At 46.6% G+C, this 26,143-nt stretch overlaps 1 protein-coding gene across 3 annotated transcripts in view; it reads left to right on the top strand.

The window, feature by feature from the left end:
* The window catches only part of TBC1D22A (TBC1 domain family member 22A), a 255,224-nt gene that overhangs the window by 123,388 nt on the left and 105,693 nt on the right, over positions 1–26,143 (top strand). For all 3 annotated transcript variants that reach the window (XM_038756460.1, XM_038756459.1, XM_038756461.1), the window contains exon 10: positions 2,137–2,212. In XM_038756460.1, coding sequence (XP_038612388.1) covers positions 2,137–2,212 — 76 coding nt within the window. The remainder of the gene's footprint in view (positions 1–2,136; positions 2,213–26,143) is intronic.

Raw genomic sequence — 26,143 nt, 5'->3', positions numbered from 1 at the left:
GGGAAGTCCAAGTTGGCAACATATAGAGACAGTCCCTACCCAACAGTGGGCTCACAGTCTAGAAGGGGGAGACAGAGAACAAAACCAAACATACTAACAAAATAAAATAAATAGAATAGACATGTACAGGTAAAATAAATAAATAAATAGAGTAATCAATCAATCAATCAATCGTATTGAGCACTTACTGTGTGCAGAGCACTGTACTAAGCACTTGGGAAGTACAAGTTGGCATCACATAGAGACAGTTCCTACCCAACAGCGGGCTCACAGTCTAGAAGGGGGAGACAGAGAACAAGACCAAACATACTAACGAAATCAAATAAATAGAATAGATATGTACACGTAAGATAAATAAATGGAGTAATAAATCAATCAATCAATCGTATTTATTGAGCACTTACTGTGTGCAGAGCACTGTACTAAGCACTTGGGAAGTCCAAGTTGGCAACACACAGAGACAGTCCCTACCCAACAGTGGGCTCACAGTCTAGAAGGGGGAGACAGACAACAAAACCAAACATACTAATGAAATAAAATAAATAAAATAGATATGTACAAGTAAGATAAATAAATAAATAGAGTAATAAATCAATCAATCAATCGTAGTTATTGAGCACTTACTGTGTGCAGAGCACTGTACTAAGCGCTTGGAAAGTCCAAGTTGGCAACATCTAGAGACGGTCCCTACCCAACAGCGGGCTCACAGTCTAGAAGGGGGAGACAGAGAACAAAACCAAACATACTAATGAAATAAAATAAATAGGATAGATATGTACAAGTAAGATAAATAAATAAATAGAGTAATAAATCAATCAATCAATCGTATTTATTGAGCGCTTACTGTGTGCAGAGCACTGTACTAAGCGCTTGGGAAGTACAAGTTGGCAACACGTAGAGACAGTCCCTACCCAACAGTGGGCTCACAGTCTAGAAGGGAGAGACAGAGAACAAAACCAAACATACTAACGAAATCAAATAAATAGAATAGATATGTACAAGTAAAATAAATAAATAGAATAATCAATCAATCAATCAGTCGTATTTATTGAGCGCTTACTGTGTGCAGAGCACCGTACTAAGCGCTTGGGAAGTCCAAGTTGGCAACACAGAGAGACAGTCCCTACCCAACAGTGGGCTCACAGTCTAGACGGGGGAGACAGAGAACGAAACCAAACATACTAACGAAATAAAATAAATAGAATAGATATGTACAAGTAAAATAAATAAATAAATAGAATAATCAATCAATCAATCAATCGTATTTATTGAGCGCTTACTGTGTGCAGAGCACTGTACTAAGCGCTTGGGATGTACAAGCTGGCAACATATAGAGACAGTCCCTACCCAACAGTGGGCTCACAGTCTAGAAGGGGGAGACGGGGAACAAAACCAAACATACTAACGAAATCAAATAAATAGAATAGATATGTACAAGTAAAATAAATAAATAGAATAATCAATCAATCAATCAGTCGTATTTATTGAGCGCTTACTGTGTGCAGAGCACCGTACTAAGCGCTTGGGAAGTCCAAGTTGGCAACATCTAGAGACGGTCCCTACCCAACCGTGGGCTCACAGTCTAGAAGGGGGAGACAGAGAACAAAACCAAACATACTAACGAAATCAAATAAATAGAATAGATATGTACAAGTAAGATAAATAAATAGAGTAATAAATGTGTACAAACATATATACATATACATATACATATACATATATGTATATATACATATATGCGTCTATACATATATATATCTATACAGTGCTCTGCACATAGTAAGCGCTCAATAAATACGATTGATTGATTGATTGATTGACAGGTGCTGTGGGGAAGGGAAGGAGGTAAGATGGGGGATGGAGAGGGGGATGAGGGGAAGAGGAAGGAAGGTGCTCAGTCTGGGAAGGCCTCCTGGAGGAGGTGAGCTCTCAGTCGGTGCTGTGCATATATACAGGTGGTGTGCTGTGGGGAAGGGAAGGAGGTAAGGCGGGGCGGGAGGGACGGAGACCACGCTGCCTCTCGTCCAGAGTGGCTCCTTCTCCGGCCTCTCCGGGCCGCCAGAAGCCGTGGGCCGCGGGTGTCCCCGCCACCGCCTGCCCGTGTTTATCGTCTTTTCCCACGTGATTGTTTCCCAGGACAACTATACGTTCGCCCAGCCCGGGATCCAGATGAAGGTGAGAATGTTGGAAGAGCTGGTGAGCCGGATCGACGGTAAGGCCCCGCTCCGGCCCCCGCTCGCCCAAGGGCGACCCACCCGCAACGCCCTCCCTCCTCCTAAGCCACGGCCCCTTACCCTCCCTGCCTCTAAAGTCTCCCCCTTCTAGACCGTGAGCCCGCTGTTGGGTAGGGACCGTCTCTAGATGTTGCCAACTTGGACTTCCCAAGCGCTTAGTACAGCGCTCTGCACATTCATTCATTCATTCAGTCGTATTTTTGATTGATTGCACAGTAAGCGCTCAATAAATACGATTGATTGATTGATTGATCTCGGCTTCGCTGCTTGTTTGCTGTTGAACCGTAATGGAGTCCCTCATCTTCTCCCTGCTCCAGTTTCCTCATCTGTAGAATGGGTATAAAATGGCTGTCCGTCCCCCCATTTTAGATTAGGTTGGGATCCGTGTCCAATATGAGCGCTTAGGTCAGTTTTTGCACATGGTCGACAAGTAAGTTTCGTCTCCATTACATATCATTTTTTCCATCGAATAAGTTTGTACTAGTGCCTGCCATCAAAGCAGTTGGGGAGGTATAGATGATTACTCTCCTATTTATTTTGTTAATGATGTGCATTTAGCTTTAATTCTATTTGTTCTGACGACTCGTCTACGTGTTTTGTTGTCTGTCTTCCCCTTCTAGACTGTGAGCCCGTTGTTAGGTAGGGTCCGTCTCTATATATCAATCAATCAATCAATCAATCGTATTTATTGAGCGCTTACTGTGTGCAGAGCACTGGACTAAGCGCTTGGGAAGTACAAGTCGGCGACACATAGAGACAGTCCCTACCCAACAGCGGGCTCACAGTCTAAAACGGGGAGACAGGGAACAAAACCAAACATACTAACAAAATAAAATAAATAGAATAGATATGTACAAGTAAGATAAATAAATAAATAGAGTAATAAATATGTACAAACATATATCCATATATACAGGTGCTGTGGGGAAGGGAAGGAGGTAAGATGGGGGATGGAGAGGGGGACGAGGGGGAGAGAAAGGAAGGGGCTAACTTGTCGCCAACTTGTACTTCCCAAGCGCTTAGTACAGTGCTCTGCACACAGTAAGCGCTCAATAAGTACGATTGAAGGAATGAATGAATTTACCAAATTCCACTCTTATCACTGTTGTTATTATTTTCCATGCTCTATTTCAGGGCTACCTCAGTGAGCACTTACAAAGTACCACAGTGATGATAATGTTAAAAAATAAGGACCTTGCAGCGTGGCTCAGTGGAAAGAGCCCGGGCTTTGGAGTCAGAGGTCATGGGTTCAAATCCCGGCTCCGCCAACTGTCAGCTGGGTGACTTTGGGCAAGTCACTTCACTTCTCTGTGCCTTAGTTCCCTCATCTGGAAAATGGGGATTAAAACCGTGAGCCCCCCGTGGGGCAACCTGATCACCTTGTAACCTCCCCAGCGTTTAGAACAGTGCTTTGCGCATAGTAAGCGCTTAACAAATGCCTTCATCATTATTATTATTAACATCACGATGACCTCAGATATACCGGATATTCATTCATTCATTCAGTCGTATTTATTGAGCGCTTACCGTGTGCAGAGCACTGTACTAAGCGCTTGGGAAGTACAAGTTGGCAACGTATAGAGACGGTCCCTACCCAACAAAGGCCACATCTCTTGTACATTTACTAGACGATCATAAGTAAGCAGCGTGGCCTAGTGGGTAGAGCCCGGGCCTGGGAATCAGGAGGACCTGGGTTCTAATGCTGCTCTGCCACGTGTCTGCCGTTTGACCTTGGGCAAGTCACTTCACTCTATAAAGAGCGTGAGCCCTTTGTGAGAGAGGGATTGTCCACTCTAACTTGTATCTTCCCTAGTGCTTAGAACAGTGCTTGACACATAGTAAGCGTCTAACAAATAGCATTAAAAAGAAAAATGGCCCGGTGCTCCAAAGAGAAGCAGCGTGGCTCAGTGGAAATAGCGCGGGCTTGGGAGTCAGAGGTCATGGGTTCAAATCCCGGCTCCGCAAATTGTCAGCTGTGTGACTTTGGGCCAGTCGCTTAACTCCTCTGTTCCTCGGTTACCTCATCTGTAAAATGGGGATTAATCAATCAACCAATCAATCGTATTTATTGAGCGCTTACTGTGTGCAGAGCACTGTACTAAGCGCTTGGGAAGTCCAAGTTGGCAACAGATAGAGACGGTCCCTACCCAACAGCGGGCTCCCAGTCTAGAAGGGGGGAGACAGATAACAAAACCAAACATATTAACAAAATAAAATAAATAGAATAAATATGTACAAGTAAAATAAATAGAGTAATAAATATGTACAAACATATATACATATATACAGGTGCTGTGGGGAAGGGAAGAAGGTAAGACGGGGGGGATGGAGAGGGGGATGAGGGGGAGAGGAAGGAGGGGGCTCAGTCTGGGAAGGCTCTACATGGGACAACCTGATTACCTTGTAGCTACCCCAGAGCTTAGAACAGTGCTTAGCACGTAGTAAGTGCTCAATAATTATGATTGATTGAACTGTGAGTCCCGTGCTGGACGGGCCTGTGTCCAACCCTATTTGTTTGTATCCACCGCAGTACTTAGTACAGTCCTTGGCACATGGTAAGCACTCAATAAATACGATTGAATGATTGAACTGTGAGTCCCGTGCTGGACGGGACTGTGTCCAACCCTATTTGTTTGTATCCACCGCAGTACTTAGTACAGTCCTTGGCACATGGTAAGCGCTTAACGGATCCCACAGTTTTTATAGGACACCGAGAAATAGCGTAGCCTCGTCCCCCTCTCCATCCCCCCCGTCTTACCTCCTTCCCTTCCCCACAGCACCTGTATATATGTATAGATGTTTGTATATATTTTTTACTCTATTTATTCATTTATTTTACTTGTACACATCTATTCTATTTATTTCATTTTGTTCATATGTTTGGTTTTGTTCTCTGTCTCCCCGTTCTAGACTGTGAGCCCACTGTTGGGCTCTATTTATTTATTTAACTTGTACCTATCTATTCTATTTATTTTATTTTGTTAGTATGTTCTCCGTCTCCCCGTTCTAGACTGTGAGCCCACTGTTGGGCTCTATTTATTTATTTATTTATTTATTTAACTTGTACATATCTATTCTATTTTATTTTGTTAGTATGTTTGGTTTTGTTCTCTGTCTCCCCCTTTTAGACTGTGAGCCCACTGTTGGGTAGGGACTGTCTCTATATGTTGCCAACTTGGACTTCCCAAGCGCTTAGTCCAGTGCTCTGCACATAGGAAGCGCTCAATAAATACGATTGATGATGATGATGTTGGGGAGGGACCGTCTCTAGATGTTGCCAACTTGGACTTCCCACGGGCTTAGTCCAGTGCTCTGCATGCAGTAAGCGCTCAATAAATACGATTGATTGATTGATTGATTGATTGATTTGTCCGTGGGCCTCGCGTTCTTGACTTTTCCAGTTCCCCTCCGTTTCCCTGGAGCTTCTTTCCATATTTATTTCTTCTGTGGCTTCATATCCCCGCGGGAGAGACTTGGGCCCTGTCCCATTAACCCAGAAACAGCTTCAGACCGGGCTCCTTCTCGTGCGGCCGCGGTCTCCGTCGGGGGCTGGTGTGGGATGGGGACCCCCTTCCCGCCTCCCGCACCCCCCGAGGAGACCCGTCGTGGTTTGTCGACTCGCCGTGGGCAGGGAACGTGCCCGCTCTGCTGTTGCATTGAAGTCCCTCGAGCGCTTGGTACAGTACTTTGCTCAGCGTGAGCGCTCAAAAAGTACGAGGGAACGAATAAATGAATGACAGAGATCAATCAATCAATCAATCGTATTTATTGAGCGCTTACTGTGTGCAGAGCACCGTACTATGGCTCCCGGGGGGCGGGGAGAGGGTGAGGAGGCGCTCTGAGAACTGACTCTACTTCCTTTGCTTTTTATCGTTAGTTCGCGCTTGTCAATTTTTGTTATTAAGGCGTCGCTCCGTGGTGAATCATTCCCTTTTTGTCCATTTACACCGAGTCGGAGAATTTGTCTAATCCGATTCCCTTAAGTCTCCATCGGTCTTTCGTTTTGTGTGATGGGATTTGTTTCAGGTTGTGCTCTCCCAGTTATATTGTAGCCTCCCAGTCAGTCGATCGTTTTTATTTATTGAGAGCTTACCGGGTTCAGCGCGCTGTACCAAGCGCTTGGGAAATGACAGTACAGTAGATTTGCCTGAACTCTTCCCTCAAGGATTTTCCCATCGAGGGAGGACTATTAAATGATTTTATTTAATCCCTCCTTCGACCTGAATGCCCCCGGGCTATTTAGGAGTGTAGGGGAAAAGAGATAAACATAGCAGGAGGGTAGGGAACATGTCTGCCGTCACTAATAATAATACTAAAAATTATTGTGGTATTTTTTTAAGTGCTTGCTGTGTGTCGGGCATAGTACTAATTAATTAATTAATTAATTAATGATGGCATTTGTTAAGCGCTTACTATGTGCAAGGCACTGTTCTAAGCGCTGGGGAGGATACAAGGTGACCACGTTGTCCCACGTGGAGCTCACAGTCTTCACCCCCACTTTACAGATGGGGGAACTGAGGCCCAGAGAAGTGAAGTGACTTACCCAAGATCACACAGCAGACAGGTGGCAAGAGCCGGGATTGGAACTGTGACCTTCAGACTCCCGGGCCTGGGCTCTAATCTCTACGACGCTGAGAAGCAGCGTGGCTCAGTGGAAAGAGCCCGGGCTTTGGAGTCAGAGGTCATGGGTTCGAATCCCGGCTCCACCAACTGTCAGCTGTGTGACTTTGGGCACGTCACTTCACTTCTCTGTGTGCTTCGGTGACCTCATCTGTAAAATGGGGATGAAGACTGTGAGCCCCCCGTGGGGCAACCTGATCACCTTGTAACCTCCCGAGCGATTAGAACAGTGCTTTGCACATAGTAAGCGCTTAATAAATGCCATTATTATTATTATTATGACATTCTGCTTCCCAGATCAATCAATCAATCAGTCGTATTTATTGAGCGCTTACTGTGTGCAGAGCACTGTGCTAAGCGCTTGGGAAGTACAAGTCGGCAACATATAGAGACAGTCCCTACCCAACAGTGGGCTCACAGTCTAAAAGGAGTGAAATCCCAGATTATTCATTTATCGATCATTCTCTTTCGGGGCTCCTAATGAGATCTTTCATCTCCAGGAGCTTTTTTGGTCCCCCCGCCCCGGCCCCAACTGTCAGCTCGTTGTGGGCAGGGATTGTCACTGTTTATTTCTGTATTGTACTTTCCCAAGCGCTCAGTACAGTGCTCTGCACACTGTAAGCGCTTAGTAAATGCAGTTGAACGAATGAATGGTCCAGCATATTGGGGAGGAGGGTTTCGGGCTCCATAATATAGCCAGAGAAGCAGCGTGGCTCAGTGGAAAGAGCCCGAGCTTTGGAGTCAGAGGTCATGGGTTCAAATCCCGGCTCCATCAAATGTCAGCTGTGTGACTTTGGGCAAGTCACTTAACTTCTCTGTGCCTCAGTTACCTCATCTGTAAAATGGGGATTGACTGTAAGCCCCCTGTGGGACAACCTGATCACCTTGTAACCTCCCCAGCGCTTAGAACAGTGCTTTGCACATAGTAAGCGCTTAACAAATGCCATCATCATCATCATCATCATCATCAATCAGTCGTATTTATTGAGTGCTTACTGTGTGCAGAGCACTGTACTAAGCGCTTAGCACTGTATTATTTCCCCCAGATCCTATTTCCCCCAGGCCGTCCCAGCCCGAGCACAGTCCTGGGAGTCAGAAGGTTATGGATTCAAATCCTGGCTCCCCCAATTGCCTGCTCTGCGACCTTGGGCAAACCACTTCACTTTTCTAGACCTCAGTTAACTCATCTGTAAAATGGGGATGAAGACCGTGATCCCCACATGGGACAGGGACAGTGTCCAACTCGATTTGGCTGTATCCACCCTAGCGCTTAGTACAGCGCCTGGCACATAGTAAGCGCTTAACAAATACCGCCATCATTATTATCATTATATTATTATTATTATTAAGAGGCACGCTTGGCTGGGGTGTCGCATCACGCGTGTAACACAAACGTCCCCAAGGCCCCGGTGCTGTCGTTTGAAATGTTTAAATTTTTTTTTTTAAATTTCATAGTCTTCAATTTCCTTTCTATTTTTATCATCAGAATAAGCAGGAAATCTTCCTCGGGAATATTTTAGGAAGGGCGAGGTCAGGCATCTTTCATTTTAATTTGGAATTCGTTAAGGCTGGCCGTGCAGCAACCGTTGTCAGCCTAATAAATGCTAATTTGGATCGGAGGAGGGGACTAATCCGTTCCTCATTGAAAGGTTTCTTGTTAGTGTTCAAGGGCTTAGGACACGAGATGAATAAGCTTCAGTGATTCGACTTTTTATCACGGTTAAATCACGTTCGGGGCTGTTCATTTAGTGATTTACAGTGAAACCGCTGGGGTTGATCAATCCTTATTACGAATTCGATCTCGCTAATGATTTTTCTGAAAGAGCACTTGATTTAGAATGAGGAATGAACCTCGGCATCCAGGGGAAGGTTCCCAAGATCAGCCGTGGATTGTTTTTCACGCCGTTAATGAGGTTCGAGGAGTTTAGAAAGGCAGTTCCGAGAAAGAAAAACAAAAATCTAGTGGAAATACCGCTGCGTTTTCCCTTGCTAACGTAGGAGGCTTTGAGGTTGAGGCCGCCGCGGGTTCACTGGGATTCCAAGATGCGATTTTATTCAGTCTCGAGGAAAGTCAGTTGCTTAGTACAGTTCTTTGCACATAGTAAGCGCTTGATAAATGCCATTATTATTATTATTATTATTATTATTATTAAAGTCGAAATGAAAAATTCCATACTTCCCAGGCTGGTTGGATGGGCAGTGCTTTCAATCAGTCCATCAGTTGATCGTATATATTGAGCGCTTTCTGTGTGCAGGGCAGTGTCCTAATTGCTTGGGAGGGGAGTCAGAGGTCTTGGGTTCATGGTTAATGATGGCATTTATTAAGCGCTTACTATGTGCCAAGCACTGTTCTAAGCGCTGGGGAGGTTACAAGGTAATCAGGTTGCCCCACGTGGGGCTCACAGTCTTCCTCCCCATTTTACAGATGAGGTCACTGAGGCCCAGAGAAGTGAAGTGACTTGCCCAAAGTCACACAGCTGACAATTGGCAGAGCCGGGATTTGAACCCATGACCTCTGACTCCAAAGCCCGGGCTCTTTCCCATTGAGCCATGCTGCTTCTGGGTTCTGGGTTCTAATCCTGGCTCTAGCCCCTTGCCAGCCGTGTGACTTTGGGGAAGTCACTTCTCTGGGCCTCGGTTATCTCGTCTGTAAAATGGGGATTAAGACCGGGAGCCCAACGTGGGACAACCTTGTGTCTACCCCAGCGCTTAGAACAGTGCTTGGCACAGAGTAAGCGCTTAACAAACACCATCATCATTATTATTATTTTGTATTTTAATGTGTTATGATCATTCTTATCCCATCTCCACCGCTTGCCTGCCGTGTGATATTGGGCACGTCACGTCACCTTTCTGTGCCTCGATTACCACATCCGTAAAATGACGATTGCGACGACCGTGAGTCCCACGTGGGACAAGGGCTGTGTCCAACTCGAGTTAATTTTACCGACCCCAGTGGTTAGTACAGGGCTTGGCACATAGTAAATCCCAGCTCCGCCGCTTGCCAGCTGTGTGACTGTGGGCAAGTCCCTTAACTTCTCTGGGCCTCAGTTCCCTCACCTGTAAAATGGGGATTAAGACTGCGAGCCCCACGTGGGACAACCTGATCACCTTGTATCCCCCCGCCCACGGCTTAGAACAGTGCTTTGCGCATAGTAAGCGCTTAACAAATACCATCATTATTATTATTATTATTTGGGGTCAGAGGTTGTGGGTTCAAATCCCGGCTCCGCCACTTGCCAGCTGTGTGACTGTGGGCAAGTCCCTTAACTTCTCTGGGCCCAGTTCCCTCACCTGTAAAATGGGGATTAAGACTGCGAGCCCCATGTGGGACAACCTGATCACCTTGTATCCCCCCGCTCACGGCTTAGAACAGTGCTTTGCGCATAGTAAGTGCTTAACAAATACCATCATCATTATTATTATTATTATTTGGGGTCAGAGGTTGTGGGTTCAAATCCCGGCTCCGCCACTTGCCAGCTGTGTGACTGTGGGCAAGTCACTTAACTTCTCTGGGCCTTAGTTCCCTCACCTGCAAAATGGGGATTAAGACTGTGAGCCCCATGTGGGACAACCTGATCACCTTGTATCCCCCCGCCCACAGCTTAGAACAGTGCTTTGTGCATAGTAAGTGCTTAACAAATACCATCATCATTATTATTGTTATTATTTGGGGTCAGAGGTTGTGGGTTCAAATCCCGGCTCCGCCACTTGCCAGCTGTGTGACTGTGGGCAAGTCACTTAACTCTTCTCTGGGCCTCAGTTCCCTCACCTGTAAAATGGGGATTAAGACTGCGAGCCCCATGTGGGACAACCTGATCACCTTGTATCCCCCCGCCCACGGCTTAGAACAGTGCTTTGCGCATAGTAAGTGCTTAACAAATACCATCATCATTATTATTATTATTATTTGGGGTCAGAGGTTGTGGGTTCAAATCCCGGCTCCGCCACTTGCCAGCTGTGTGACTGTGGGCAAGTCCCTTAACTTCTCTGGGCCTCAGTTCCCTCACCTGTAAAATGGGGATTAAGACTGCGAGCCCCATGTGGGACAACCTGATCACCTTGTATCCCCCCGCCCACGGCTTAGAACAGTGCTTTGCGCATAGTAAGTGCTTAACAAATACCATCATCATTATTATTGTTATTATTTGGGGTCAGAGGTTGTGGGTTCAAATCCCGGCTCCGCCACTTGCCAGCTGTGTGACTGTGGGCAAGTCACTTAACTCTTCTCTGGGCCTCAGTTCCCTTACCTGTAAAATGGGGATTAAGACTGCGAGCCCCATGTGGGACAACCTGATCACCTTGTATCCCCCCGCCCACGGCTTAGAACAGTGCTTTGCGCATAGTAAGTGCTTAACAAATACCATCATCATTATTATTATTATTATTTGGGGTCAGAGGTTGTGGGTTCAAATCCTGGCTCCGCCACTTGCCAGCTGTGTGATTTTGGGCAAGTCACTTCACTTCTCTGGGCCTCAGTGACCTCGTCTGTAATATAATAATAATAATAATAATAATGATGGCATTTGTTAAGTGCTTACTATGTGCAAAGCACTGTTCTAAGCACTGGGGGAATACAAGGTGATCAGGTTGTCCCACATGGGGCTCACAGTCTTAATCCCCGTTTTACAGATGAGGGAACTGAGGCTCAGAGAAGTTAATTGGCCTGCCCAGGGTCACACAGCAGACATGTGGAGGAGCCGGGATTCGAACCCATGACCTCTGGCTCCAAAGCCCGTGCTCTTTCCACTGAGCCACGCTGCTTCTCTAATCTAATCTGAATCCCAGGCCCGTACCTCCATTAGGCCACGTATCGTCCTTTCCCAAGTGTTTAGTACAGTGCCCTGCACACAGTAAGCGCTCAATACATACAGTTGATCGATGATTTGATTGACTGTCAGCCCGTGATAATATTAATGGTGATATCTGTTAAGCGCCTACCATGCGCCAAGCACTGTACTAAGCATTGGGGTAGCTAGTGCTTGGCACATAGTAAGCGCTTAACAAATAACATCGCTATCATTATTATTAGTAGAGAATCAGGTCAGAGTCCCCGTCTCATAATTAATTAATTAATGATGGCATTTCTTAAGTGCTTACTATGTGCAAAGCACTGTTCTAAGCGCTGGGGAGGTTACAAGGTGATCAGGTTGTCCCACGTGGGGCTCACAGCCTTAATCCCCATTTTACAGATGAGGTAACTGAGGCCAAGAGAAGTGAAGTGACTTGCCCGAAGTCACACAGCTGACAAGTGGTGGAGCCAAGATTTGAACCCATGACCTCTGACTCCAAAGCCCGGGCTCTTTCCACTTGAGCCACGCTGCTTCTCTATGCTTCTCGTAGCAGATTCACAGCTTAACCGGCGGGAGGGAGAACGGGTACCGAATCCTCCTTTTACAGGTGAGGAAACTGGGGCACAGAGAGGTGAAGCGACTTGCCTGAAGTCACACAGCCTGGAGAGCGGCGGAGCTGGGGTGAGAAGCCAGATCGCCTGGCTCCCAGGCCAGTGGTCTGTCTTCGAGGCCAAGCTGCTGCTTGTGGCCATGCTCTCTGTGTTTGTCGATGTAATTAGAGGGAGGTCTCCAATTTTCTAGTGCAAAAAACTAGAAAAGTGCTTTATAGAATTACATTTAACCCCCCAATCCTGCTTTCCGTTGAGTTGCTCTCTCTGCCTCCACATTTTCTCTCTTGTGAACGTTTGCCTTCCCGTTAAATGCGCTTTTAATGAAATCCTCCGACAGCTGTCCCGACTGCACTGGCAACCGAAAATTTACGCTCCCTTTCGAGACGGAATTCAGTTAAAGCCAGTAAACTGAATTCAGCCTTATTACTACCCAAATGAAAAATATTTTGATTACAGTTACAAGGTAAGCAGTCGGAAACCAAGGCATAAATCAACGATGAAGCCCGGCGGTGAGGAACGTTCGGTGGGTGACGTTGGGAATAAATGGCAGGGCTCATTCTTTCTCCTAGTCCGCGTCCTCATTAGGTATCGAAAAAGCTGATCCCAACATTTGGGATGATCTAGGTGTTGCGTTTTTGACATCTACAGATGAAAATCGGTCACAGATACGTGTAATTGCAGTTGTCAAATATATGAAGTTAGGGCGACTGGAAATAACGCCAGAGTTTCAGTCTCCTGCTTGATTCCTGCCTTATCCTCGTGCTTATTCGGAAGAGGAAAACAGAAATGTCAGTTGTTAGAGACCTATTTCCTGATCTTCTGGACTGTGAGCCTTTTGTTGGGTAGGGACCGTCCCTATATGTTGCCGATTTGGACTTCCCAAGCGCTTGGTACAGCGCTCTGCACACAGTAAGCGCTCAATAAATACGAATGAATGAATGAAGGAATCTTGGAGGCTCACCCAAATAATAGAGCAGACATTTGTACAGCCCTTTATAGTAATAATTGGGGAATATGATAATAATCGGGGACTGTTATTAGTGCCGGGGTAGATGTAAGCTAATATCATCATCATCATCAATCGTATTTATTGAGCGCTTACTATGTGCAGAGCACTGTACTAAGCGGTTGGGAAGTACAAATTGGCAACATAATAGGGTTGGACACAGTCCCTGTCCTATGTGGGGCTCCCAGTCATAATCCCCATTTTACAGATGAGGTAACTGAGACCCAGAGAAGTGAAGTGGCTTTAACAGGGTCACAATGCAGAAAAATGGCACAGCTGGCATTAGAACTCAGGTCCTTCCGACTCGCAGGTCCCTGCATTTCCATGATTTATCTTATCTCTCCGACACAACTTCCCTAATAATAATGGTATTTCTAGTGATAACGACTCCCCGGGAGACAGGCAGACCCAAATTATTGACTATCAGCAGGGGAAGAGGGAGGGCAAAGATCATCATCATCATCATCATCAATCGTATTTATTGAGCGCTTACTATGTGCAGAGCACTGTACTAAGCGCTTGGGAAGTACAAATTGGCAACGTATAGAGACAGTCCCTACCCAACAGTGGGCTCACAGTCTAAAAGGGGGAGACAGAGAACAAAACCAAACATACTAACAAAATAAAATAAATAGAATAGATATGTACAAATAAAATAAATAGAGTAAAAAAATATGTACAAACATATATACATATATACAGGTGCTGTGGGGAAGGGAAGGAGGTAAGATGGGGGGGATGGAGAGGGGGATGAGGGGGAGAGGAAGGAAGGGGCTCAGTCTGGGAAGGCCTCCTGGAGGAGGAATCATCCTTTCCTTGCTGGGGAGTTTTGGTGAAAAGTTGGGTACTGTAGGCTTTATTGTCTCGATCGAACAATCAATCAATCAATCAGTTGCATTTATTGAGAGCTTGCTGTGTGCAAAGCACTTGGGAGAGTACCATATAAGAGAGTGGGTAGACACGTTCCCTGTCCAAAATGAGCTTACAGTCTAGAGGGGGAAACGGATATTAATATAATATCTGCTTAGAACAGTGCTTTGCACATAGTAAGCGCTTAATAAATGCCATTATTATTATTAAATAAATAATGTACAGATGTATACAGAAGTTCTGCGGGGCTGAGGGTGGGGTGAATACTAAGTGCCAGAAGGGTATAGATGAACAGCTGCACATAACTTCACTATTGCCAAGAGCTGTTTGAAGAAGGCACTTGTTTTTGTCTGTTCTCCTAATTGCTACAAAGCTCGGAGTAAATAATTCATGCCATTATTTAGCTCTCTAAGTGACTGATGGAAGGAAATAGGTGGTGAGCTCCACTTCCCTCTCTTTATTCCTTCCTTTTCATTCTTATGTCGCCACTTTTAGTAGCCCACACCTTCGTGATTCTTGCCTAGAAGACATGGCCGTAGTGGTATTTGTTGATGATGATGATGTTGTTGATGATGATGATATTTGCTGAGCGCTTACTATGTGCCAGGCACTGTACTAAGCGCTGGGGTGAACTTGTATATATGTATATATGTTTGTACATATTTATTACTCTATTTCTTTTACTTGTACATATCTATTCTATTTATTTTATTTTGTTAGTATGTTTGGTTTTGTTCTCCGTCTCCCCCTTTTAGACTGTGAGCCCACTGTTGGGTAGGGACCGTCTCTATATGTTGCCAACTTGTACTTCCCAAGTGCTTAGTACAGTGCTCGGCGCACAGTAAGCGCTCAATAAATACGATTGATTGATTGATTGATTGGTGAATACAAGCGGGTTAGATACAGTCCCTGTCCCACATGGGGCTCACAGTCTCAATCCCCATTTTACAAATGAGGTAACCGAGGCCCAGAGAAGTGAAGTGACTTGACCAAGGTCCCCCAACAGACAAGCGACGGAGCCGGGATTAGAACCCATGACCCATCGGGCACAGTCCCTATCCAACCCGATTGTCTTGTATCTACCCCTGCGCTTGGAACAGTGCCTGGCACAGAGTAAGCGCTTAACAAATACCGTAATTATTAGAATTATCACTTAGAATGCCTCGGGGTGATCGAGATTCATCATCATCGTCATCAATCGTATTTATTGAGCGCTTACTGTGTGCAGAGCACTGTACTAAGCGCTTGGGAAGTACAAATTGGCAACATATAGAGACAGTCCCTACCCAGTGAAACTTCCTGTCCCACCCTCGCGTCCCTCTCGCTCCTACCCTGCTATCATTCTCCACCAGAAGCTATCCGACTCCCCTATCCAGTGGCAGAAGTTTATTTCATCATCATCATCATCATCAATCGTATTTATTGAGCGCTTACTATGTGCAGAGCACTGTACTAAGCGCTTGGGAAATACAAATTGGCAACACATAGAGACAGTCCCGACCCAACAGTGGGCTCACAGTATAAAAGGGATATGTACAAGTAAAATAAATAAATAAATAAATAAATAGAGTAACAAATATGTACAAACATATATACATATATACAGGTATACATGGATGTGGTGGGGGGGGGGAGGGATTTGAAGATTATTTGAAGATTAAGGACGTGGGGCGAGAGGGCAGAATTGTTCTCTTCTTTCTTTCTTCCATAAACAGGGAGGTGTGAGCTTCCTGCAGTGAGGAGAATCCCGGGAGGTGGGAGGGGGGCCAGCTCAGCTCCCAGAGGTGCACAGTAGGGTAGAACTTCCCGTTCGAACGGAGACGAAGCTGGAAAACCCTCTCCGCTTTCCCCATCACCGGCCGCACATTATGGCCAAAGTAGGCGGCGGGGATTAAAACGGGATTGACCGAAAGGCCCGAACTCTGACCCACAGTCAGTGAGATGGAAATGGGAATACGAGCGTCATTCCGGAGTCTGAACCGAAGTCCTCTTGTGGCCTTCGGGCTGTCGGTCTCTCACCCCTCGGCCTCGGGGTGGTCAGTCATAACCCGCTGCCATGCCACCTAAGAACTCAATCTGGGGTGTCATTTGTGGCCTGCGGCTAGGCCAACCAAGAACCTCCGCAACTCGGCCTCTGAGACGTCATTCTAGACTGTGAGCCCACTGTTGGGTAGGGACCGTCTCTATATGTTGCCAACTTGTACTTCCCAAGCGCTTAGTACAGAGATCTGCACACAGTAAGCGCTCAATAAATACGATTGAATGAATGAATGAATAAATGAATGAACCCACTGTTAGGCCAGCAAGGAACCCCAAAGTCTCTAAGCCCACTGTTGGGTAGGGACCGTCTCTATATGTTGCCAACTTGTACTTCCCAAGCGCTTAGTACAGAGATCTGCACACAGTAAGCGCTCAATAAATGCGATTGAATGAATGAATGAATAAATGAATGAACCCACTGTTAGGCCAGCAAGGAACCCCAAAGTCTCTGAGCCCACTGTTGGGTAGGGACCGTCTCTATATGTTGCCAGCTTGTACTTCCCAAGCGCTTAGTACAGTGCGCTGCACACAGTAAGCGCTCAATGAATACGATTGAATGAATGAATGAATAAATGAATGAACCCACTGTTATGCCAGCAAGGAACCCCAAAGTCTCTGAGCCCACTGTTGGGTAGGGACCGTCTCTATATGTTGCCAACTTGTACTTCCCAAGTGCTTAGTACAGTGCTCTGCACACAGTAAGCGCTCAATAAATACGATTGAATGAATGAATGAATAAATGAATGAACCCACTGTTAGGCCAGCAAGGAACCCCAAAGTCTCTGAGCCCACTGTTGGGTAGGGACCGTCTCTATATGTTGCCAGCTTGGACTTCCCAAGCGCTTAGTACAGTGCTCTGCACACAGTAAGCGCTCAGTAAATATGATTTAATGAATGAATGAATAAATGAATGAACCCACTGTTAGGCCAGCAAGGAACCCCAAAGTCTCTGAGCCCACTATTGGGTAGGGACCGTCTCTCTATGTTGCCAGCTTGTACTTCCCAAGCGCTTAGTACGGTGCTCTGCACACAGTAGGCGCTCAGTAAATACGATTGAATGAATGAATGAATAAATGAATGAACCCACTGTTATGCCAGCAAGGAACCCCAAAGTCTCTGAGCCCGCTGTTGGGTAGGGACCGTCTGTACATGTTGCCAGCTTGGACTTCCCAAGCGCTTAGTACAGTGCTCTGCACACAGTAGGCGCTCAGTAAATACGACTGAATGAATGAATAAATGAATGAACCCACCGTTATGCCAGCTAGGACCCCCAGAGTCATTCATAGTCCGCGGCCGGACTAACTGGGCACCTCAGCCTCCGCGGTGTCATTCAGGAGCCGCTTCCATGCCAACCGGGCCCCTCAGCCTCTGTGATGGCATTCATTCTTTCTTCCACGCCAAGTGGCCCCCTCAGCTTCTCAGCCTCTGTTATGGTCATTCCCAAGCGCATAATACAGTGCTCTGCACACAGTAAGCACCCAATAAATACGATTGATTGATTGATTATGTCCACATCCGGTATTTATTTGTTGAAATTAATGCCCGTCTCCCCGTCCGGACTGTAAGATCACTGTGGGCAGCGTACATTTCTACCAACTCTTTCATAGAGAAGCAGCGTGGCTCAGTGGAACGAGCGCAGGCTTGGCAGCCAGAGGTCATGGGTTCGAATCAGGGCTCCGCCACGTGTCTGCTGTGTGACACGGGGCCGGCCACTTAACTTCTCTGCCCTTCAGTGACCTCATCTGTAGAATGGGGATTAAGACTGTGAGCCCCACATGGGACAACTTGATCTCCTTGTATCCCCCCCAGCGCTTAGAACAGTGCTTTGCACGTAGGAAGCGCTTAACAAATACCGTCATCGTCATATCCGTTATTTATTCATTGAAATTAATGCCCGTCTCCCCGTCTGGACTGTAAGATCATCGTGGGCAGAGTACGTTTCTACCAACTCTTTTATACCCTTTTATAGGTGACTTCTCTGCGCCTCAGTGACCTCATCTGTAGAATGGGGATTAAGACTGTGAGCCCCACATGGGACAACCTGATCGCCTTGTATCCCCCCCAGCGCTTAGAACAGTGCTTTGCACGTAGGAAGCGCTTAACAAATACCATCATCATCATCATTCAGGGTCTGCTTCCACGTTAACCGGGCCCCTCAGACCCTCGGCCTCTGTGATGTCATTCATTCTTTCGGCTAGCCGGGAGCTCAGGAGCTCAGCCTCTGTGATGTCATTCATTCCTGCTACCATGCCAACCGGGCCCCTCAGCGTCTCGGCCTCTGTGATGTCATTCAATCAATCAATCAATCAATCGTATTTATTGAGCGCTTACTATGTGCAGAGCACTGTACTAAGCGCTTGGGAAGTACAAATTGGCATCACATAGAGACAGTCCCTACCCAGCAGTGGGCTCACAGTCTAAAAGGGGGAGACAGAGAACAGAACCAAACATACCAACAAAATAAAATAAGTAGGATAGAAATGTACAAGTAAAATAAATAAATAAATAAATAAATAGAGTAATAAATATGTACAACCATATATACATATATACAGGTGCTGTGGGGAAGGGAAGGAGGTAAGACTCGTTCCTGCTTCCATGCCAACCGGGCCCCTCAGCACCTCAGCCTCTGTGATGTCATTCATTCCCACACCCATGCCACCTGGGTCCCTCAGCCTCTGTGATGCCCTTCGTTCCTGCTTCCATGCCAACCGGGCCCCTCAGCACTTCAGCCTCTGTGAGGTCATCCATTCCCGCTTCCTCGCCAAGCGGGGCCCCTAGCCTCTCCGGCACACCCACTTGCCCAGCAGCGTCGCCTCTGCGCCTGCGTCAGTCCGTACCTGTCCCACTTTCGGTCTCCACCCATCTACGGACCCGTCCGTTTTTCCTTCGCTTTCAGGTGCGTGTGGCCGGAGATGTCCGGAAGGGCCACCCCTTCTCTGTGGCCTGCCCGGGCGGCGAGGAGGGATCGGCTCTCCCGTGGAGCCTGGGGCCTGTCCTTCGACGATACGGGGAAGGCGATTGAAATGTAGGCTTCTGGTGTTCAGGGGATTTGGTTCCCTTTAGGCCTCCAAGTCCCAGCCTTGGGGAGAAGCAGCTCCTCTGGCTTCCCTCTCCCTGACTTTCCCATCTCTGTTGACGGCACTACCATCCTTCCCGTCTCACAAGCCCGCAACCTTGGTGTCACCCTCGACTCCGCTCTCTCATTCACCCCTCACATCCAAGCCGTCACCAAAACCTGCCGGTCTCAGCTCCGCAACATTGCCAAGATCCACCCTTTCCTCTCCATCCATACCGCTACCCTGCTCATTCAAGCTCTCATCCTATCCCGTCTGGACTACTGCATCAGCCTTCTCTCTGATCTCCCATCCTCGTGTCTCTCTCCACTTCAATCCATACTTCATGCAGCTGCCCGGATTATCTTTGTCCAGAAACGCTCTGGGCATATCACTCCCCTCCTCAAAAATCTCCAGTGGCTACCAATCAATCTGCGCATCAGGCAGAAACTCCTCACCCTGGGCTTCCAGGCTGTCCATCCATCACCTCGCCCCCTCCTCCCTCACCTCCCTTCTCTCCTTCTCCGGCCCAGCCCACACCCTCCGCTCCTCCGCCGCTAATCTCCTCACCGTACCTCGTTCTCGCCCGTCCCGCCATCGACCCCCGGCCCACGTCATCCCCCGGGCCTGGAATGCCCCCAATCCCTCTGCCCATCCGCCAAGCTAGCTCTCTTCCTCCCTTCAAGGCCCTGCTGAGAGCTCACCTCCTCCAGGAGGCCTTCCCAGACTGAGCCCCTTCCTTCCTCTCCCCCTCGTCCCCCTCTCCGTCCCCCCATCTTACCTCCTTCCCTTCCCCACAGCACCTGTATATATGTATATATGTTTGTACATGTTTATTACTCTATTTATTTATTTTACTTGTACATATCTATTCTATTTATTTTATTTTGTTAGTATGTTTGGTTTTTTTTTTTTTTTTTCCTCTGTCTCCCCCTTTTAGACTGTGAGCCCAATGTTGGGTAGGGACTGTCTCTATGTGTTGCCAATTTGTACTTCCCAAGTGCTTAGTACAGTGCTCTGCACATAGTAAGCGCTCAATAAATATGATTGATTGATTGATTCGTGGTGCCCTCCTTGGGCTTTCCAACGTGGGGCTCTACTCTAGCCACCATAGCCCCCTTCTCGATTTGATCTCCTCTGGATCCCCTTTAGACTGTAGCTCCTTTGAGCCCCTCCAGACAGTAGCTCCTCTAGGTCCTCTAGAAGGCAAGGGCAGAGACGTGGGAGAGAGGAATGGGGAGGTGAAAGAAGAGCAGTGGGAAAAGACGCCAGGGAGGTGGAAGCCAGCTATTTCCCTCCTCAGCCCAGGGCAGTCATTTGCAACAGGCCCAACCCCCACTTCCCCTGTGCCACCACCCCAGCCCGTGACTATTTTCAGTCAGAGGAGATCAGTGCCTGGATAAGGTTAAGGCCCCAAAGTCCTGAGAGCATTTAACCTCGCAGGTAATTCGACAGGGCTTTAGGCTCCCAGGATTAGTCTTATCATCTTCGCTATCTTCCCCGAGCGGCTGGTGACTCTCCCCATCCCTCCTCACCGTTGGCTTTAAAGCCATTAATCACCTCGCCCCGTCATACCTCACCTGGCTACTCTACTTCTACAGTCCGGCCCGCACACTTCATTCCTGTGATGCCAACCTTCTCACTGTACCTCCATCTCGTCCGTCCCTCTGCCAACCTCTCGACCAAATCCTACTTAATAATAATGGTGGCATTTGTTAAGCGCTTACTATGTGCAAAGCACTGTTCTAAGCACTGAGGGGATACAAGGTGATCAGGTTGTCCCACGTGGGGCTCACAGTCCTAATCCCCATTTGACAGATGAGGGAACTGGGGCTCAGAGAAGTGAAGCGACTTGCCCAAGGTCACACAGCTGACGTGGTGGAGCTGGAATTCGAACCCATGACCTCGGACTCCAAAGCCCGGGCTCTTTCCATTGAGCCACGCTGCTTCTCTACTTCTGGCCCGGAATGCCCTCCCTCTTCATAGCAGACAGATAATTGCTCTCCCCCACTTCAGATCCTCACTGAAAGCACATCTCCTTAGTGCAGTGCTCTGCACGCAGTAAGCGCTCAATAAATACGATTGAATGAATGAATGAATCTCCTTCCTTTCTTCAATTGTATTTATTGAGCACTTACTGCGTGCAGAGCACTGTACTAAGCGCTTCCTCCAAGAAGCCTTCCTTGACTAAGCCCTCCTCTCTTGTCCCTCTCTCACTTGCTCCTTCATTTCTCCTCTCTCCCATCCCCACAGCACATACGTATATAATAATAATGGCATTTATTAAGCGCTTACTATGTTCTAAGCGCTGGGGAGGTTACAAGGTGATCAGGTTGTCCCACGTGGGGCTCACAGTCTTAGTCCCCATTTTACAGGTAAGGTAACTGAGGCACAGAGAAGTTCAGTGACTTGCCCAAAGTCACACAGCTGACTATTGGCGGAGCCGGGGTTCGAACCCATGACCTCTGACTCCAAAGCCCGGGCTCTTTCCCACTGAGCCACGCTGCTTCTCTAATATCCGCATAATATCCGAGTATATATCCGCATAGATCTGTAATTTATTTATTCATTCATCAATCACTCAATCAATCAATCAATCAATTGTATTTATTGAGCGCTTACTGTGTGCAGAGCACTGTACTAAGCGCTTGGGAAGTCCAAGTTGGCAACATATAGAGACAGTCTGTACCCAACAGCGGGCTCACAGTCTAAAAGGGGGAGACAGAGAACAAAACCAAACATACTAACAAAATAAAATAAATAGAACAGATATGTACAAGTAAAATAAATAAATAAATAAATAGAGTAATAAATATGTACAAACATATATACATATATATGTATATTCATCTATTTATTTTTATTAATGTCTGTCTCCCCCTCTAGACTATGAGCTCACTGTGGACGGGAATGGATCTATTTGTTATATTGTAACTCTCCTAAGAGCTTAGAGAAGCAGTGTGGCTCAGTGGCAAAGAGCCCGGGCTTTGGACTCAGAGGTCACGGGTTCAAATCCCAACTCTGCCCATTGTCAGCTGCGTGACTTTGGGCAAGTCACTTCACTTCTCTGGGCCTCAGTTCCCTCATCTGTAAAAATGGGGATGAAGACTGTGAGCCCCCCGTGGGACAACCTGATCACCTTGTAACCTCCCCAGCGCTTAGAACAGTGCTTTGCACATAGTAAGCGCTTCATAAATGCCCTTATTCTTCTTCTCTGGGCCTCAGTTCCCTCATCTGTCAAATGGGGATGAAGACTGTGAGCCCCCCGTGGGACAGCCTGATCACCTTGTAACCTCCCCAGCGCTTAGTACAGTGCTTTGCACATAGTAAGCACTTAATAAATGCTATTATTATTATTATTATTATTAGTAGTAGTAGTAGTAGTAGTTGTAGCAGTAGTAGTACAGTGCTTTGCACATAGTAAGCACTTAATAAATGCTATTATTATTATTATTATTAGTAGTAGTAGTAGTAGTTGTAGTAATGGTGGTGGTGGTGGTGGTGGGTGGTAGACTGTGAGCCCACTGTTGGGTAGGGACTGTCTCTATATGTTGCCAACTTGTACTTCCCAAGCGCTTAGTCCAGTGCTCTGCACACAGTAAGTGCTCAATAAATACGATTGATTGATTGGTACAGTGCTCTGCACATAGTAAGCGCTCAATAAATACGATTGATGATTGGTAGTAGTAGTAGTAGTAGTAGTAGTAGTACTACTACTACTACTACTACTACTACTACTACTACTACTACTACTGTGCTTTCCCCCCAGTAAGCCCTGCCACGTGGCTCGGTCTGAAGAGTAAAGTCAACCCCACCAGGCCCTGCCGGAGCACTTCCATCCTCTGGACCCCCATCTTTGATTCCTCGGCTCCCCGAAAGGAAAACGGGAAACGGTTGGCTCGGTGCGGTCTGGGGCTTTGCGGAGCGAGGGCGATTTCACCTCGCGTAGCTCAAGGGTCAGGGTCGAGGGAAAATAAGTATCTCAGATGAATTTATCGTCAGCAGTAAATGGCAATATCTCCTTGCGCGGTGAAAAGGCCGTTTGAACGATCGTCCGATAAGACCCGAGTCTTTAAAACCCCGCAGCTGATATGTGGTGGAGCCGCGTTAAAAATCATCATCATTATTATGACATTCTACTTCCCAGATTAATCAATCAATCAATCAATCATATTTATTGAGCGCTTACTGTGTGCAGAGCACTGTACTAAGCTCTTGGGAAGTCCAAGTTGGCAACATCTAGAGACAGTCCCTACCCAACAGCGGGCTCACAGTCTAAAAGGGGGAGACAGAGAACAAAACCAAACATACTAACAAAATAAAATAAATAGAATAGATATGTACAAGTAAAATAAATAAATAGAGTAACAAATATGTACAAACATATACATATATACAGGTGCTGTGGGGAAGGGAAGGAGGTAAGGTGAGGGGATGGAGAGGGGGACGAGGGGGAGAGGAAGGAAGGGGCTCAGTTTGGGAAGGCCTCCTGGAGGAGGTGAGCTCTCAGTAGGGCCTTCTGATCCTGATCCTTCCTGATCTTTTGATCCTAATCCTGATCCTTCTGAGCCTGATCCTTCCTGATCCTGATCCTTCCGACCCCCAGGCCCGGGCTCTATCCACCAGGCCAAGCTGGGGAAGCAGCATGGCTCAGTGGAAAGAGCCCGGGCTTTGGAGTCAGAGGTCATGGGTTCAAATCCCGGCTCCACCGGTTGTCAGCCGTGTGACTTTAGGCGAGTCACTTCACTTCTTGCTGCCGAGCAAGCAGCAAGAAGTCACTTGTTCTGAGCTGAGCAAGCAGAGAAGCAGCGTGGCTCAGTGGAAAGGGCCCGGGCTTTGGAGTCAGAGGTTGTGGGTTCAAATCCCGGCTCCACCGGTTGTCAGCTGTGTGACTTAGGGCAAGTCACTTCACTTCTTGCTGCTGAGCAAGCAGCCAGAAGTCACTTAACTTCTTCTGAGCTGAGCAAGCAGAGAAGCAGCGTGGCTCAGTGGAAAGGGCCCGGGCTTTGGAGTCAGAGGTCGTGGGTTCAAATCCCGGCTCTGCCCCTTGTCGGCTGTGTGACTTTGGGCAAGTCACTTCACTTCTCTGGGCCTCAGTTGCCTCATCTGTAAAATGGGGATTATGATTGTGAGCCCCACGTGGGGCAACTTGATCACCTTGTAACCTCCCCAGTGCTTAGAACAGTGCTTTGCACATAGTAAGTGCTTAATAAATGCCACTATTATTATTATTATTATTATTCTCTGGGCCTCAGTTACCTCATCTGTAAAATGGGGATTAAGACTGTGAGCTCCCCGTGGGATGACCTGATCACCTTGTGACCTCCCCAGTGCTTTGAACATAGTAAGCGCTCAATAAATGCCATTATTATTATTCTTATTATTATTCACAGGCAATGGAACCGATCCTCCCTCAGTTGGGGATTTGGGATTTCTGGCAGTGTCCCGATTTCCAGCAGTCTAGGGGAACAACCCCGAGAAATCGAGGGCTTATCCGTGATGCATCGGGAGCGGGGGCGGCCTCGGAGGGGAGATTTTGCCCGTCCGAGGGAACCGTGGGATCATTCATCTCCATCCGGGACAACTGTGCCTCATTCATTTTCATTCATTCATTCATTCAATCCTATTTATTGAGCACTTACTGTGTGCAGAGCACTGTACTAAGCGCTTGGGAAGTCCAAATTGGCAACATATAGAGACGGTCCCTGCCCAACAACGGGCTCACAGCCTCGGTTTTCTCCGTCCTAATTTGTGGACGGGATGGAAAATGGCACCCTTCCTAAGGCATCTAAATATGAGTCGTTTTGCTAACTCTTAGAGCAAATAAATATAAATAGCGGATGTGCTCTGAATAACTAGTGCCCGCTTTTATCCGCTCAGTCAATTTGATACATACTTGTTACTTTATCGCATAAATCTATGGGACCCAGTGTGTCTGCATAACTTATTTTTATTTTTAATCAAGGAGACAGCCTGTTTCAGCGGAACTTTCAATCTGCGGATAGGTTGTTGAAAGCGCCGGGAAACGTGTTAAACAAATACCAAACTTGTTTCTTCCGAATTTTGAAATAAGAACCGTCATTTCTTGTGGCTTTATGATAATAAAATTATGCTCGACTGCCGGATGAGTGTTTTATGAAAAATATTTTAAGCCTGAAAGATGACAATAATTACATCTGCCAGCTCCTTCATTATGTGGGCCCGCTTCTATCCAGTGAAATGGAAAAGTTTAAATTTAGAATTATTGGAACCAAATTCCCTTTATCAGTGAAAGAGCATCTGTTCACAATTACTTAGAAAGTGGGGCGAATGAATCTTTTCTGCACAGGCATTTATTGCGCCGATATATCTGAATTGCAAGAAATGCTCGGAATTTAGCAGTCCATTGATCAACACTTTTTAGAATGGGGGCATTATTTTTTTTAAATGGTATTTTTTTTTTTTAACGGCGCTAAGCGCTAACTAGGGGTCAAGCGGGGTTCTGAGCGCTGGCACCACGTTAATCGGGTCGGACGCAGTCTCTGTCCCTCATGGGGCTGTGCACAGAGTAAACGCTCAATAAATAGGATTGAATGAATAAATAGTGGGGGACTGTCTCATTTGGAGGGCCCCTGATCATATATGAACTGCAAGAAATGCTGTGAATCTAGCAGCTCCGCGCTTTTAGAAAGGGGGCATTTTTTCAATGTCATTTGTTAAGCACTTATTATGTGCCATACACTAGGGTAGATGCAACATCATATAATATCATATCATATCATATCATATCATATATTATATTATATTATATTATATTATAGTATATGTTATCATATTATACATTATTATATCATATTATATCATCATATCATATTATCATATTATATTGTGTTATTATATATTATTATATTATATCATATCATATCATATTATA

This window comes from Tachyglossus aculeatus, chromosome 14 (assembly GCF_015852505.1).
Source record: "Tachyglossus aculeatus isolate mTacAcu1 chromosome 14, mTacAcu1.pri, whole genome shotgun sequence".
Taxonomy (NCBI): domain Eukaryota; kingdom Metazoa; phylum Chordata; class Mammalia; order Monotremata; family Tachyglossidae; genus Tachyglossus; species Tachyglossus aculeatus.
This window is presented reverse-complemented; position numbering and strand designations above follow the sequence as displayed.